A 14,057-nucleotide genomic window follows, 5' to 3' on the forward strand; every position below is an offset into this window, starting at 1 on the left:
TCATAAATGTATGTAATGTCATTTTATCAAAGTGTCCCACTCTCCAATCCTATCTGCCACTACAATTCTTCTGCCCAAGGCTCCCTCCTACTTGCACATAGGATCGTGGTGTATGATTCATTGCACTTATTTAGAGTTGCTTGCATGAAAATGGTTGGAGATTCATTGATTTAATGATGAGTGGCTGTATCATTGAGAAAAAATGGCTTCTCCATTCCATGAAGCATTTAATTGTCTGCACCTCCTCTTGGAGAGCATGGCCTTATGAGCCTCCTTATCTATGATAAAATGTTGATGAGCCCAGACTTGTGTATATATCCTCTGCTGTTATGAATTTGTGGATGCAAGAGCCACAGTGTCTTAGTTAGAGGCTCTATTACTATTTCTTTCTTTTCTTTTTTTTTTTTTTTTTGGTTTTATGAGACAGGGTTTCTCTGTTTTGGAGGCTGTCGGTCCAGCCTGGCCTCGAACTCACAGAGATCCGCCTGCCTCTGCCTCCCGAGTGCTGGGATTAAAGGCGTGCGCCACCAACGCCCGGCGAGGTTCTATTACTATTATGAAACACCATGACCAAAAAGGAAACTAGAGAGGGAATGGCTTATTTGACTTACATTTCCACATTGTAATCCACCATGGATGGAAGTCAGGAGGGGGATCTCAAGCAGGCAGGAAGCTGGAGGCAGACGCTGATGCAGACACCGTGGAGGGATGTAGTTTTTTGGCTTGCTTCTTATGACTTGCTCAGCTTGCTTTCTTATAGAAACTAGAAGCACCAGGTCAGGGATGGCCCCACCCACAATGGGTTGAGCTTTCCTCTGTCAATCATTAATTAAGAAACCACCCTACAGCTGGATCTTATGGAGGCATTTTCTCAATTGAGGTTCCCTCATTACAGACAACTCTAGTTTGCGTGTCAAGTCGACATCAGATAGACCAAGACACACAGCATGTACAGAAGACAACATTTTATAGCACTATTTCTCACCCTCCTGCTTTTATAGTCTTCCCATCCACTCTCATTAAGTGAAATGTTCCCTTAGCTTTCGAAAACAACAGAAAATGGTTGAGCATTCCAAATCCTCAGTGATCTAACCTGGTTCTACTGGAACGCATCTCTTGAAGGTTCTGCCATTTCCTAATAATTTCACAAGATCACATGCAAGTCTTTAACGCAAAATATTTGGAGAGGCATTTAAGGTCAAATTATAACATATGGCATTTGTGTGGAACACAATATTTAATCACATCACAGCAGGTGCTAACTTCTAAAAACAAACAGTCAAGATCCAAAAGTCTGAAGAAAGGAGATTTTTGCAGAATGTCTGTCTGATTTTTTAGTGTTGGCAATATTGTAATGGTGTTTAAACTCATGTTATTTCAATAAAAATAAATGAGAGATAAATTAATGTAACAAACATATTTTATGCTTTAACATTTGACCTCTTTTATAAATTGGTCTTCCTATCTGGGTTCTCCACAGAAATTCCGGCTTAACTAACTAGACCTTTAAGATATATCACATTAAAACATTATTTGCAATATTCATTAAATATCAAAAACACTTTTTAAATATATCTCACAATCACAAAGCACTCCTAGACCCTCATCTCAAGGAAAGTCTTTTTGTAAGAGCCACCTGAGTTCCTTGGGAGACGCCAATGGATAGACAAGGTTAAATCAGGAATTACATTTAATGCTGAGAGGAATATCTCTAAGAAGGTGAAGAGATAGCAAGCTATGCATTGTGAAAAAAATCTTGAAACTAAAAATAAGTTTCAAACCATCTAACATATGCAGAGACAGATTTTATAAAATGTCCTAAATTTATGTCAATTCACAAAAGTAAATTTAAACCCCTTTTCTAAAAAACACAGAATATACAACATGACCAATTATTTTGTTTTTTAAAAAAGGAAGAAATGCCTGAAGTTGTCAAACTTTATAATATATAATTCAAGCAATGTGAAAGGACCTTGAATCTGAGTTCATGCTTCCATGGATGCCCTTTAAAACTTTTGATCGGTCTGAAAATTGTGAGAAATATTTTGTTCTATGTTTTGGAAACTTTCATTATTTTAATTAATTTCTCTAAAGAGGCCTAAGCTCTCTCTCATCAAAATGTCTTGATGCACCATTATTTCCAGTAAAAGTCATAAAGATATTTTATTACCTGTTTAAGTAATATGAAATAGTTAAAATATTAAGGAATTCTCATGAAAAGGCATGTGAAGTCTTAATTTTGCTCATATATGGAGTTTAACTCCTTTTGGAGTCCCAGTTTTATGTGGGAAAATGTAGGATAAGGGGGCTTTACATGGCAGAAAATATTCAAGGTCTACCAATGATCTATCATCTAATTTTCTGAATTCCCTATATTTGTTTTTGGAGTAGTATTTTATGTACTGTTAAAGTCCTCCATGCTTGCTAAAGTATCCAGAGAAAGTAACAAGTAAATTATATTGCCTTGTTTGGCTGCTACATAAAACCATTTGAGGTTGGCTGTCTTTCTCTGGTTGTTGATTTCTCAATGCTGTAATGCAGCAGACCAGAGGCAGAACCAGGTAGGTGGAATAATTGCTTTTTATATACTCAGTAGATGATATATCATAATTTACATAGTAACTGAACGCATGACTTAAGGACCTCAAGAGAATCGATTCCAAATCCTACTGACATACCTAATATACATGTGACTAAAGTAATATCATAAAATGATGTAATATATGTAACTGTATAGTAATATATATTGACTTCCATAGATGATGTGACAATAACATGAGAATACACATATAAATACCTGACACAGGAAAAATAATATGTTTCCTTCCTAAACTGATGTCAGTCTTAGGGAATTATCACTAAGACAGTAAGTATGTGGCATATTTAAATGCCTTGTAGGTTCTATAAGAATCTTCTTGTGAGTCCTGGCTCTGGAGATAAGACTACAGCAGTACATTCTCACTTCTCACATTTTTACTGAATAGAAGAGAGGCTGAAAATTGTCTCAAAATCACTAAAGATGCTGGCAAAAGGTGACATTAATCCTATGTACTTGACCCAGGCAAGATAGTCCCCACAGGAGTCCATCTTTACCTCTACACTGAGACCCACACTTAAAGGAAGAAATTTAATATTGGAAGCATAAAAATATTTTCATGGTGCACTAATGAAATACAGCAATGTGAAATTCAGGGAGACCAATTTTAATAAATCTTGATGAAACCAGCTCATATACTCTCTCTTCTATTGGAATCAATACAGCATCAAGACACAGATCAGTTCATTTGGAAATTTAATAATAGTTATCTTATGTAAAGCCTATGAATTCTAAAGTAGCAATTTCTAGCTACTCATTAAATCTACCTAACAAAATCTTTTGAATATTTAAAATCCTTTTTAATTTTTAAAATTATCCTTTTATTTCAGTATCTGATGTCACACTATTATATTAGCAGTTATAAATAGAAACATATCATTGTTGATTAAAGTAATATTGTTCTATTCTTAATCAGTGCATCTTCCATCTCATTTTCAAGTGTTCTAATTTAAATATAATCCACACTTTTTATTAATAAAGAAAATCACAATAACTTCCACTTCTGAAATGTCAGTATATATCAGCATGGAGAAACTTATACAATAAACATAGCTCTCATTTTAATACAAGATAAGTAGTCTAAGGAAAATTATGAATGACCTTGTCCGTATTTATGAGGAGTCATGAAAATGTCTTCCAGAAAGAATATGCAACAGATTCAAAGATGAAATAAAACAAAAAAACCTTTACTTTAGTGGCTCCATTCAGACTGAGGTAGCAGTGATGAATTACCCAGTGCAGTGACTACTCAGATAATATGTTGTCTCAGCCAGATGTACTACGACCTTTGCTAGAGACTGTGAAAGGACAGAGCTGTCACAATACAAGTCGAAACAAGCATGAGGATGGCCAATAAGCTAGATGTGTATGGCAGACATAAGAGAAGAAGAAACTGACCAGATCTACCTGGGATCAAATCAAGAGAAGGTAAACAATTCAACATCTGCCAACAATGATTTTCTCATTTGCCACACAGACTAAACCTATAATCATTACAAATGTCATATTTTAAGTTTATTTACACAGCAACACTGTGCCAGGATATGCAATTAAAGACTGTGTTTAATGATATTATTAAGTATCAAGTTTCTATTTCTCCAAGAATACAAAGGTATATGTGGGACAATTGGGTGTTCAGATTTGTTGTTTGTGACAAGGTGTTACTGTGTGTCCCTAGCTAGTCTGGAACTTGCTATTCAGGCCAGGCTTGTTTTAAATTCATAGAGCCATGGATGCCTCTTTCTCTCCTGTGCTGGGATTAAAGGCATGTTCCAACATGCCTAGCCTCACAGTGATTTGTTTGTTTTTGTTTTTTGGTTTGTTTGGTTTTGGTTTTCGAAGACAGGGTTTCTCTGTATAGCTTTGGGGCTTAAGCTGGCACTCACTGTGTAGACCAGTCTGGCCTCGAACTCAAAGAGATCCACCTGTTTCTGCCCCCCGAGTGCTGAGATTAAAGACTCTCACAATGTTTTTTAATAACTTGGTAATATTCCTAATAATATGAAAAATTCAAACCAGTGATTGTTAGTAGGATCTTAAGAGGACGGAACATGAAGACAATGATTTGTGATATAAAGGTAAGAATAGATATTTAAAAACCAGTCTAGGAATGACTTTGCATTTATGCAAAATTTGATTTGAAAAATGGTGTGATCTGCCATTGAAAATTGATTTTGAAACTTTTAGAAAATCTATTGATAGGTCAGTCAATTATATTCTATAAACAAATTGTTATCCAGGGGCTGGAGATGTAGCTCACTGAAGGAGAACTTCAACTGCATGTGTGAGAGTCTAGAGTCAATCCCCAGTACGGGGAATAACAGGAACATACCTGAACATAAAAAAAGCAATATACAGTAAATCAACAACGAACATCAAACAAAATGGTGAGAAACTCAATGTGATACCTCTAAAATCAGGAACAAGACAAGGTTGTCACCTCTCTCCAAACCTCTTCAATATTGTACTTAAAGTTCTAGCTGGAGCAATAAGACAGCAAAGGGAGATAAAGGGGATACAAATTGGAAAGGAAGAAGTTGATATGATAGTTTACATAAGTGACCAGAAAAACTCTACACAGGAATTCTTACAACTGATAAACACCTTCAGTAAAGTGACAGGATACAAGATTAACTCAAAAAAATCAGTAGTCCTATTATATACAGACGATAAATGGGTTGAGAAAGAAATCAGAGAAACATCATCCTTTACAATATCCAAACAGCATAAAATCTTGGGGCAATACTAGCCAAACAAGTGAAAGAACTACATATCAAGAATTTTGAGTCTTTAAAGAAAGAAATTAAAGAAAATACTAGAAAATGGAAGGTTCTCCCATGCTCTTGGATAGGTAGGATCAACATAGTAAAAATGGAAATCTTGCCAAAAGCAATCTACAGATTAAATGCAGTCCCCATCAAAATACTGGTACAATTCTTCACAGACCTTGAAAGAACAATAATCAACTTTATAAAAAAAAAAAAACAAACGACCCAGGATAGCCAAAACAACCCTGTACAATAAAGCAAGTTCCTGAGACATCACCACGCCTGACTTCAAGTTCTATAATCGAGATATAGTCCTGAAAACAGCTTGATATTAACACAAAAATAGACAGGTGACTAAACCAATCAAATTGAAAACCCTTATATTAACCCACACATCTATGAACACTTGATTTTTGACAAAGAAGCTAAAATTATACAATGGAAAAAAAGAAAGCATCTTCAACAAATGGTGCTGGCATAACTGGATATTGATTGGCATGTAGAAGACTGCAAATAGATTCCTGTCTACCACCTTTCACAAAACTTAAGTCCAAATAGATCAAGACCTCCACATCAATCCAGCCACACTGAAGAGCGAGTGGGAGGTACTCTTGAACGAATTGGTTTAGACCACTTCCTGAATATAACAGCAATAGCACAGACATTGAGAGCGACAATTAATAAATGGGGCCTCCTGAAACTGAGAAGATTATGTAAGACAAAGGAAACAGACAACAAGACAAAAAGGCACCCCACCAAATGGGAGAAGATATTCACTAACTCCACATCTGACAGAGGGCTGATCACCAAATTTTACAAAGAGCTCAAGAAGCAAGTTTCCAAAACATCAAAGGATCCAATCAAAAAGTGAGTACAGAACTAAATAGAGAATTCTCAGTAGAGGAGTCTAAAATGTCTGAGAGACACTGAAGAAAGTGCTAAACATCCCTAGCCACCAGGGAAATGCAAATCAAAACAACTCTGAGATACCATCTCACTCCTGTCAGAATGGCTAAAATCAAAAACTCCAAGGACAGTTTCTTCTTATGAAGAAAGGGGAACACTCCTCCACTGCTGGTGGGAGTGCCAACTTGTGCAGATACTTTGGAAATCAGTATGGAGATTCTTCAGGAAAATGGGAATCAGCCTACCACAAGATCCAGCAATTCCACTCTTAGGCATATACCCAAAAGAAGAACCATCATAAAACAAGGACATCTATCTGTTCCACTATGTTCATAGCAGCATTATTTGTGATAGCCAGAACCTGAAAGCAACCTAGATGCCCCTCAACTGAAGAATGAATGGAGTAAATGTGGTACATTTACACAATGGAGTAGTACTCAGTGGTTAAAAAAAACAATGGAATCTTGACATTTTCAGGCAAATGGATAAGACTAGAAGAAACCATCCTGAGTGAGGTAATCCAGTCACAAAAAGACAAATGTGGTATATACTCACTCATATATGGATTTTAGACATGGATCAGGGGATTGCCAGCCTACAATCCCACCACCAGAGAGTCTGGGAAACAGGGAGGACCGAAAGAGAGATATGCATGGTACCCAGGAGAAGGGGAATGGGACAGGATCTCCTGAAGGGATTGGGACCTTGGAGGGAGGGGAGAGGGAGCAGGGAGAAAATGAGATGGAAGAGAGGAGAGGAGGACATGGGGGGGCAGGAATTTTGAGTCCAGGAAGAATAGAGAGCTGGATGAGAGATACCATAATAGAGGGAGTCATTTTAGGTTTGAGAAGAGCTATGGCACTAGTAAGATTTCCAGAGATCTACAAGGATGACACCAACTGGCAAACTAAGCAATAGTGGAAAGGCTACCTTAAATGCCCTTCCCTGATAATGAGATTGATGACTACCTTATATGCCATCCTAGAACCATCATCCAGTGGCTGATGGAAGCAGAGGCAAACACCCACAGCTAAACACTGAAATGAACTCCTAGAACCCAGTTGCAGAGAAGGAGGAATGATGAGCAAAGGCGTCAAAACCAGGCTGGTGAAACCCACAGAGACAGGTGACGTGAACTAGGGGGAGCTCATGGACCCCAGATTGATAGCTGAGAGGCCAGCATGGGACTGATCCAGACCCCCTAAATTTGTATGGCACTGAGGAGACCTCAGCAATCTATTGGGACTCCGGTAGTAGATCAGTATTTCTCCCTGGCATATGAATAGGTTTTGGGAGCCCATCCCACAAGGAGGGATGCTTCCTCAGCCTGGACATGTGTGGGAGGGTCTAGGCCCTGCCCCGGATGATATGACAGACTTTGGAGATTTCCCATGGAGGGCCTCACCAAATGGGACATCATTATCGCACCCTCTCTTACCAAGGATCAGGGATTATTGTAGAAGAGAAAGCAGAAAGACTGCAAGAGCTAGAAGAGGTAAGTGACTACAAGGAAATGGTGTTTTCCTGAGCCAATATTGCACATATGAACTCACAATGGCTTTGAAAACATGTGCATGACCCGTGCAAACCAGACAAAATCCTATGAGGAGAGAGGTTGAAGACCAGAAGCCCCAACCCTAGCTGAGGAACTGTTGATAACTGATAGCTGTTGAGATACGGAGACTTAAATTATCATTAAGGGAGTGGCCCTTGGTGGACCTAACATGCTGCCGTGAATGGTCATACACCTATCAGTATGCAGACTTCACTAATAAAGGTATAGACTCAATGAGACTTTTAAAAAATAAGTTAGGATATAAAATTTGATGGCTATGAAATTGGGGCAAGAATCTTGGAGAAGAAGAAGGGAATAAATATGACCAAAATAAGATGCATGAACATCTCAAAGACTTAATGTGCATAATTAAAAGTAATAAAGAATGAATAGAAGAAGTATCCATTGTTTCTGAAAAAAACTGTATTTTTTCCATAGCCATACTTCGGAAAAGTAAGAAATGGGACTGCAATGATACAGATGATAGATGAGCTCTCACTCTACAATGCAGCTCAAAGTAGCTAACACCTATTGGATGGTGCAATGGCATTTGAGAAAAAGAGATGTATTGGCCTCTCAAAATAACTGGGGTTCATGGTTGAAATTAATGTCTGTTGGTGGCCAGTGTTAATTCAGATATTCCCCCTGCTTCACTAGATATGGCAAAAGCTTTCTTCAGATTGTCTCTATTTGAGAAACTGATCAAGAGCCGCACAACACAAGTCATAAAAACTAATCTTGCCTTCCACTGGTCTCCTTGCCTTCAGGGTTACTGTATGGGGGAGCAGGATTCCTCATTCTTTCTAGTGTTATAATTGGTACTCATTTCTGAAGGAGCATATGGAACTGGCAGTGCTTTCAGTAGAGAACATAGTTTCAGAAAGTGGGAAAGTTTCCAATTTGTTCATGTATTTATGCTTTCCTTTATAAAATGGATATCCTGAAGTGAACATATTTTTCATTTCTCAGTGCTGAAGGCTTGGAAAGTTGGTGCATTGTGAAGATGTCCTTTTATGTTATAAACTTTCTCCTTAGTCTTGTGGGGACTAGGGAATAGATGGTTGGAATAAATACAGTGAAATACTGTGAGCTGTTCTCTCTAGTCTACCAAGAAAGCATAAAAACTCAAATGACAACATCACCCATCTTGGTGTTCTTTTTTCTGAGTCCATAGATGGTACTGACCATAAGCTATCTTGGTAAGTTCTGTAAGTTTAAATTTGTAGAACATAACTCTCCATGTCTACTGTTATTTACTCTCCAAAGTTTAAAAATCAATATTCCAAAGTCATGCTTAAGAGTTTGGTACAAGATGTATGTCAGAGGAAAATATTTACTTCTCAGCCATGTGGTAGCTGCTAGTGCAGAGAACTGAAAATTCACCAAGAAACACAGCCAAGAAAACAATGGCAATTTTGTTATCCTACTTAAATTAAAATGTGAAAACTAGATAAAACATAAATAAGCACTGAACTCTTATTAATTAGATTTTAACATACTCAGATTGCCTCTCAAAATTAAATTAAAATGAAATGGCTATACTGCAATGACTTGGATTAACAGCAATATTATATCCTTGCTCAACTTCCATAAGTTAAGTTTTCTAAAAATATATTCCATGAATATTTCTGTAAATACCATGTTTAATCTTATCTGGTAATCAATGTAGAAGAAAGATCTGGGAAAAGCTGCTTTTTTATGCTATGAGTCTAAAGCTCCTGTGGCATAAATAGACATGTTAACTTCCAGTAGTTTCATAACTATGATCAAGTGAATGAAATAAACAACATCTTAAAAGAAGTAGGCTTGCCAGAAATGCCAGTGAAATCTAATTCAATGGCCCTTTGACATGGGACAAAAGAACAGGCTCCATTTGGGAACACTAATGATTGCTTCTATGTTTAAAATACTTTCATAAGCATAAAGGAACATTTTCATATCCCTCCAATCACCTAGCTTTGTCAAAATATTTTGAAAGCTAAATCTCATAAAGAAACCTCATTATCTTGTGCTTTAATTAGCCAGTAGTTAGAAGCACTGGGCTGTTCACACATCCCTCAGAGCCCTTAGTGCTTCTTCTCTATAAAGTATATAACCATGGATGGCAGAGGCTCAAAGAGAAATCTATGTGATTATTAATATACAAATAAAACTGCAGTGTTATTCATTTGTAAACTTGTCCTGACACATAGACAAGAAAGGCACATATATGACTTGCTAATTTTAATTTCATCCTAAATCATCCCTAGTGTTCTCCTTCTCTTCAATCTTTTCCATTTGGGAGACAGTGAAATTATGTTGTACTGGCATTGAATCTACTCCTTTCTGAATGCATGTAGAGCCCTGGGCATTATAAACCACCAGTTAAGTTGACTAAATAGAAAATAGAAAAGCATTTCTAAGATATTGATGCTTTTAGTTTAGTGTTGAAAAACATCACACAATTTAATGGATTATAAAGCAGAATGTCTAAACTTTTGACAGCTAGAAACACATAGCAAACAAAATAACGATATCAAATAATATTAGAAAGATTATCATCCTATATATACACACAGGTATCTATACGATCCCTATTTTTTAAAATCTCCACCTCTAAGTTTCACCACAAACAACCATGAACAGCTGTTTTATCTGATTATCTATATGGGCTGTTGAGATGATTCATTTCAACATCATTAGGCAGGGAAACATTGTCAGTCTTACAGAGAATTCTGCTGTTTATAATAATAATAAAAATTCACAAAACAGTGTCTTTTGTTACAATGTGGAGAGAACATTAGAAGTTTCAAAACAAGGATACCAAAGGGGTTTAGTTCATTCTGAAGACTGCTTCTATGCAAATATACTTCCTTAGATAGAAGAGCTATTTAGGCTCCATCAGATAAACTAAAACAAAAGAATAAAAAGGGATAATGGTAAATAGTCTTCATAAACTTTACTTTTGTTGTTTTTTGAAAAGTTTCAACATGAACTCATCCTTCTAAAGAGCATTTTGGATATTATACAGCTTATTTTCTGCACTTCACAAACTAAATTTAGATAATTATACTCAAGTCTTAATTTAAGTTTTACACATTTTTTTTCTTGCTTGACGAGGCTCTTTTGAGTTTTCAAAGCTGAACCTCATTTTAATCTCTTTGAATTCTTAAAAATAAAGGCTATTCAAATAATCTGAAGATTTCCATCCAGAATCCTGGCACTTTTCCTGTAGATACCAAGAGCCATTCCTTTCTTCCCACATACCAAGGGAATACAACTGTTTCCTAAACACAGAGTCTTTTCCTTCTCAACTAATATTGTGTGACTTTGTTTTATTATTAAGTAATTTATAATTTCATCAACAAACATATAGTGCAATATAAGAATTATACAATACATGGTATAAGCATAAGCAAATTAAGAACCCAGCATTGTGATGATAATGTCTTAGGTCTTCCTAGCTAAACTAATCAGATTCTTGGGACAAGAAACCAACACTACATAACTTTTAAAACAGTAACAAAAAATGTTAATGCTAACAAGTGTTGTATGATGATGTAGCAAATACTGTTACTGACATTAACTTAATGAATTTTTACTGAGTTCTTGCCTGGAGACAGGCATAATTCTAAGCATTTGCTTTTCTTACATAATTAATATTATCATGTCCATTTTACAAGATAAAAAAACTGATATTGAGAGAAATATTCAATAAATGTTGCATAATTTAGGTGTTATTGAAGACTTACCTACAGAAATTGCAATTTGCAATTCAAAACTTCTGAATATTGTCTATATTTTATATTTACAAAGGATTTGTTTAGAGCTCTTTGACAGCATTTTCTGTATTGGAGTGTATAACTTAAGTCAATGAGCAAGTACGTGGATTCAATTCTCTATAACAAAGATTCTCTATATTTTACTATTAGTTGAATATATGGAAAATAGAATATTCTTTATATATTTATGGGCATGAGAAAAATGCTGGCTACATTGCATTCTTCTCATAGTAAAGATTAAATGAAGTATTTTTAAAATTAATAAAGACTTCAAGGATCCATTTCTGCTCTACTAAAAATATTGAGACAAGCCAGGAGGTGGTGGCACACAGCATTAATCCTTGCTCTCAGGAGGTAGAGACAGATAGATCTCTGAGTTTGAGGACAGCAGTGAGTTCCAGGGCAACTAGGGTTATGCATAGAAACCCTGTTTCAAACAACAAAACAAACTAACAAACAAACAAAAATATTAAGAGTCCTTTTATGGTGAACAGAAAATGATCTAGATAAAACTTGATTGTGCCAAAAATACAGTTAAAATAATGTTAGTGTGCAATCTGTCTTGAACATGTTCCCTCCAAAATGAGATGTTTCCAATTGGATAGGGGTTCTTAAGAGATGATTAGGCCATCCTTGCTCATAAACAGGGTAAGGAATTCATAGAAGTCTTCTCTCTTTCCCTTCAGCTCTCAACCATGTGAAGTCAGTGTTTCCTTTGTCCAAGGAACAAATACCAAGACACTTTTCAGGGACCATCTGAGGGCAACATGTACCAGATTATTATAGTCATAATTTTTGTGTTCCTAACCACTACAATTGAAAAAATGAAAATTTATTGTTTTTAAATGGTTGTATGTAATAGGTTAAGGAACCATGAAGTAATAAAAGTATCTCAAAGCCAAAGGGGTCAAGACCATGCTGGGGAAACCCACAGAAACAGCTGACCTTTTAAACAAGAGGGAATTCATAGACCCCAGTCAGACAGCTGAAGAACCAGCATAGGACTGACCAGGCCCCTGAACAGTGGGTGTCAGCAAGGAGCACTGGACAGTCTATGGGGCCTCTGTCAGTGGAACCAGGATGTATTCCTAGTGCAGGAATGCACTTCGGGAGCCCATTTCCCATGGAGGGATACTCTCCCAGCCTAGATACAAGGGGGAGGGTCTAGGTCCTGCCCCAAATGATATGACAGGCTTTAATGATCCCCCATGGGAAGCCTTACCCTCCCTGGGAATGGATGGGGGTGAGATGGAGGCTTAGTGGGGGACATTGGAGGATGGGAGGGAGAGGAAACTGGGATTGGTATGTAAAATAAGATTGTTTTTAAGTAAAAATGTATTTAAAAATAAAGCAGGAAAAAAGGTTCTCAAAAAAACTATCTCAAAGGTATTTTCTCATTTAAAACTGTTGTTGAAAAAGTGACTTTTTAAAATACAAATAATAGAAAGATTTATGAACTTATAACACACATACAAATGAAATATGTAACAACAGCACAAGAAAGGTGGAATGAAACTACACTGCCTTAAGATTCTTACACTATATACGCATGATAATAAAAGTAAAGGAAGACTTTACCAAATTAAAGAGCATATTGGGTACAATAGAGAAAATATTAAAACTACCATGAAAATTGAAAGGAAAATTTAAAAATTAATAAGATCAGTTGATTCAAAAGAATTTAGGGAAAAAGTAATGAACCAAGAATAGATGGAACATACAGAAAATTAAGATAAAAAACTTAAGAGTACCTCTACTGTCAAGACACATTTATTTATTTAGTGCGAATTGGTGTCTGGCCTACATTTATGTCTGTACAAGGATTTCAAAGCACTTGGATCTGGATTACAGACAGTTGTGAGCTGCCATGTGGGTGCTGGGAACTGAGCCTGGGTCCTCTGGAAGAGTAGCCAGTGCTTTTATCTGCTGAGCCATGTCTCTAGTCTCTCTACTGTCAATTTTAATACCACTTATGGAACAAATAAAATACTGATTATCAACTGTTTAGAACACCCAAGTATATGTTCTTCATAAATTATGCCCTTTAATTACAAAGACTAGAAAATACATGTCATAAAAATTCCAATGAAAGGAAGGTCAACAATTTTATTAAAAGATATGGGACAGTTACAAAATTATATATATATATATATATGTATACATACATATATATAGTATATTTCATGAAAATATATTCAACTTCTCCAAACTTCAGAGAATACAAATAAAAATAAAGCCACTAAATTCCCTCTGAAATTGCTAAAATGAAAAAGCTGACAATATTTCTTAATGAGGATGTTTACTGCCCTGTACTAATACTAGGAATGTTAAAGGTCACACTTTTAAGAACAGTCCAATCGAAAAATGGTTGATTGCTTCCCTAACATTCTTGCCACTACCTATTGCACCAATGCGTATATCTTACATGCCTATTGTTATTGTAGCTCACAGGATTCATACCCGGATGACAT

General features: G+C 36.2%; 1 protein-coding gene across 2 annotated transcripts in view; it reads right to left on the bottom strand.

Annotated features, from left to right (window-relative positions):
* The window catches only part of Gpm6a (glycoprotein M6A), a 268,227-nt gene that overhangs the window by 198,028 nt on the left and 56,142 nt on the right, over positions 1-14,057 (bottom strand). Inside the window, exon 1 of one of the 2 annotated variants that reach the window (XM_040731978.1) lies at positions 612-633. The exons of the other annotated variant lie outside the window; for it this stretch is intronic. Within the exon in view, the coding sequence (XP_040587912.1) occupies positions 612-621 (10 nt within the window). The 5' untranslated portion in view covers positions 622-633. Of the gene's footprint in view, positions 1-611; positions 634-14,057 lie in introns of those variants that run through there. 2 annotated transcript variants of the gene reach the window in all.

This window comes from Mesocricetus auratus, unplaced genomic scaffold (genome assembly GCF_017639785.1).
Source record: "Mesocricetus auratus isolate SY011 unplaced genomic scaffold, BCM_Maur_2.0 Super-Scaffold_100026, whole genome shotgun sequence".
NCBI lineage: Eukaryota > Metazoa > Chordata > Mammalia > Rodentia > Cricetidae > Mesocricetus > Mesocricetus auratus.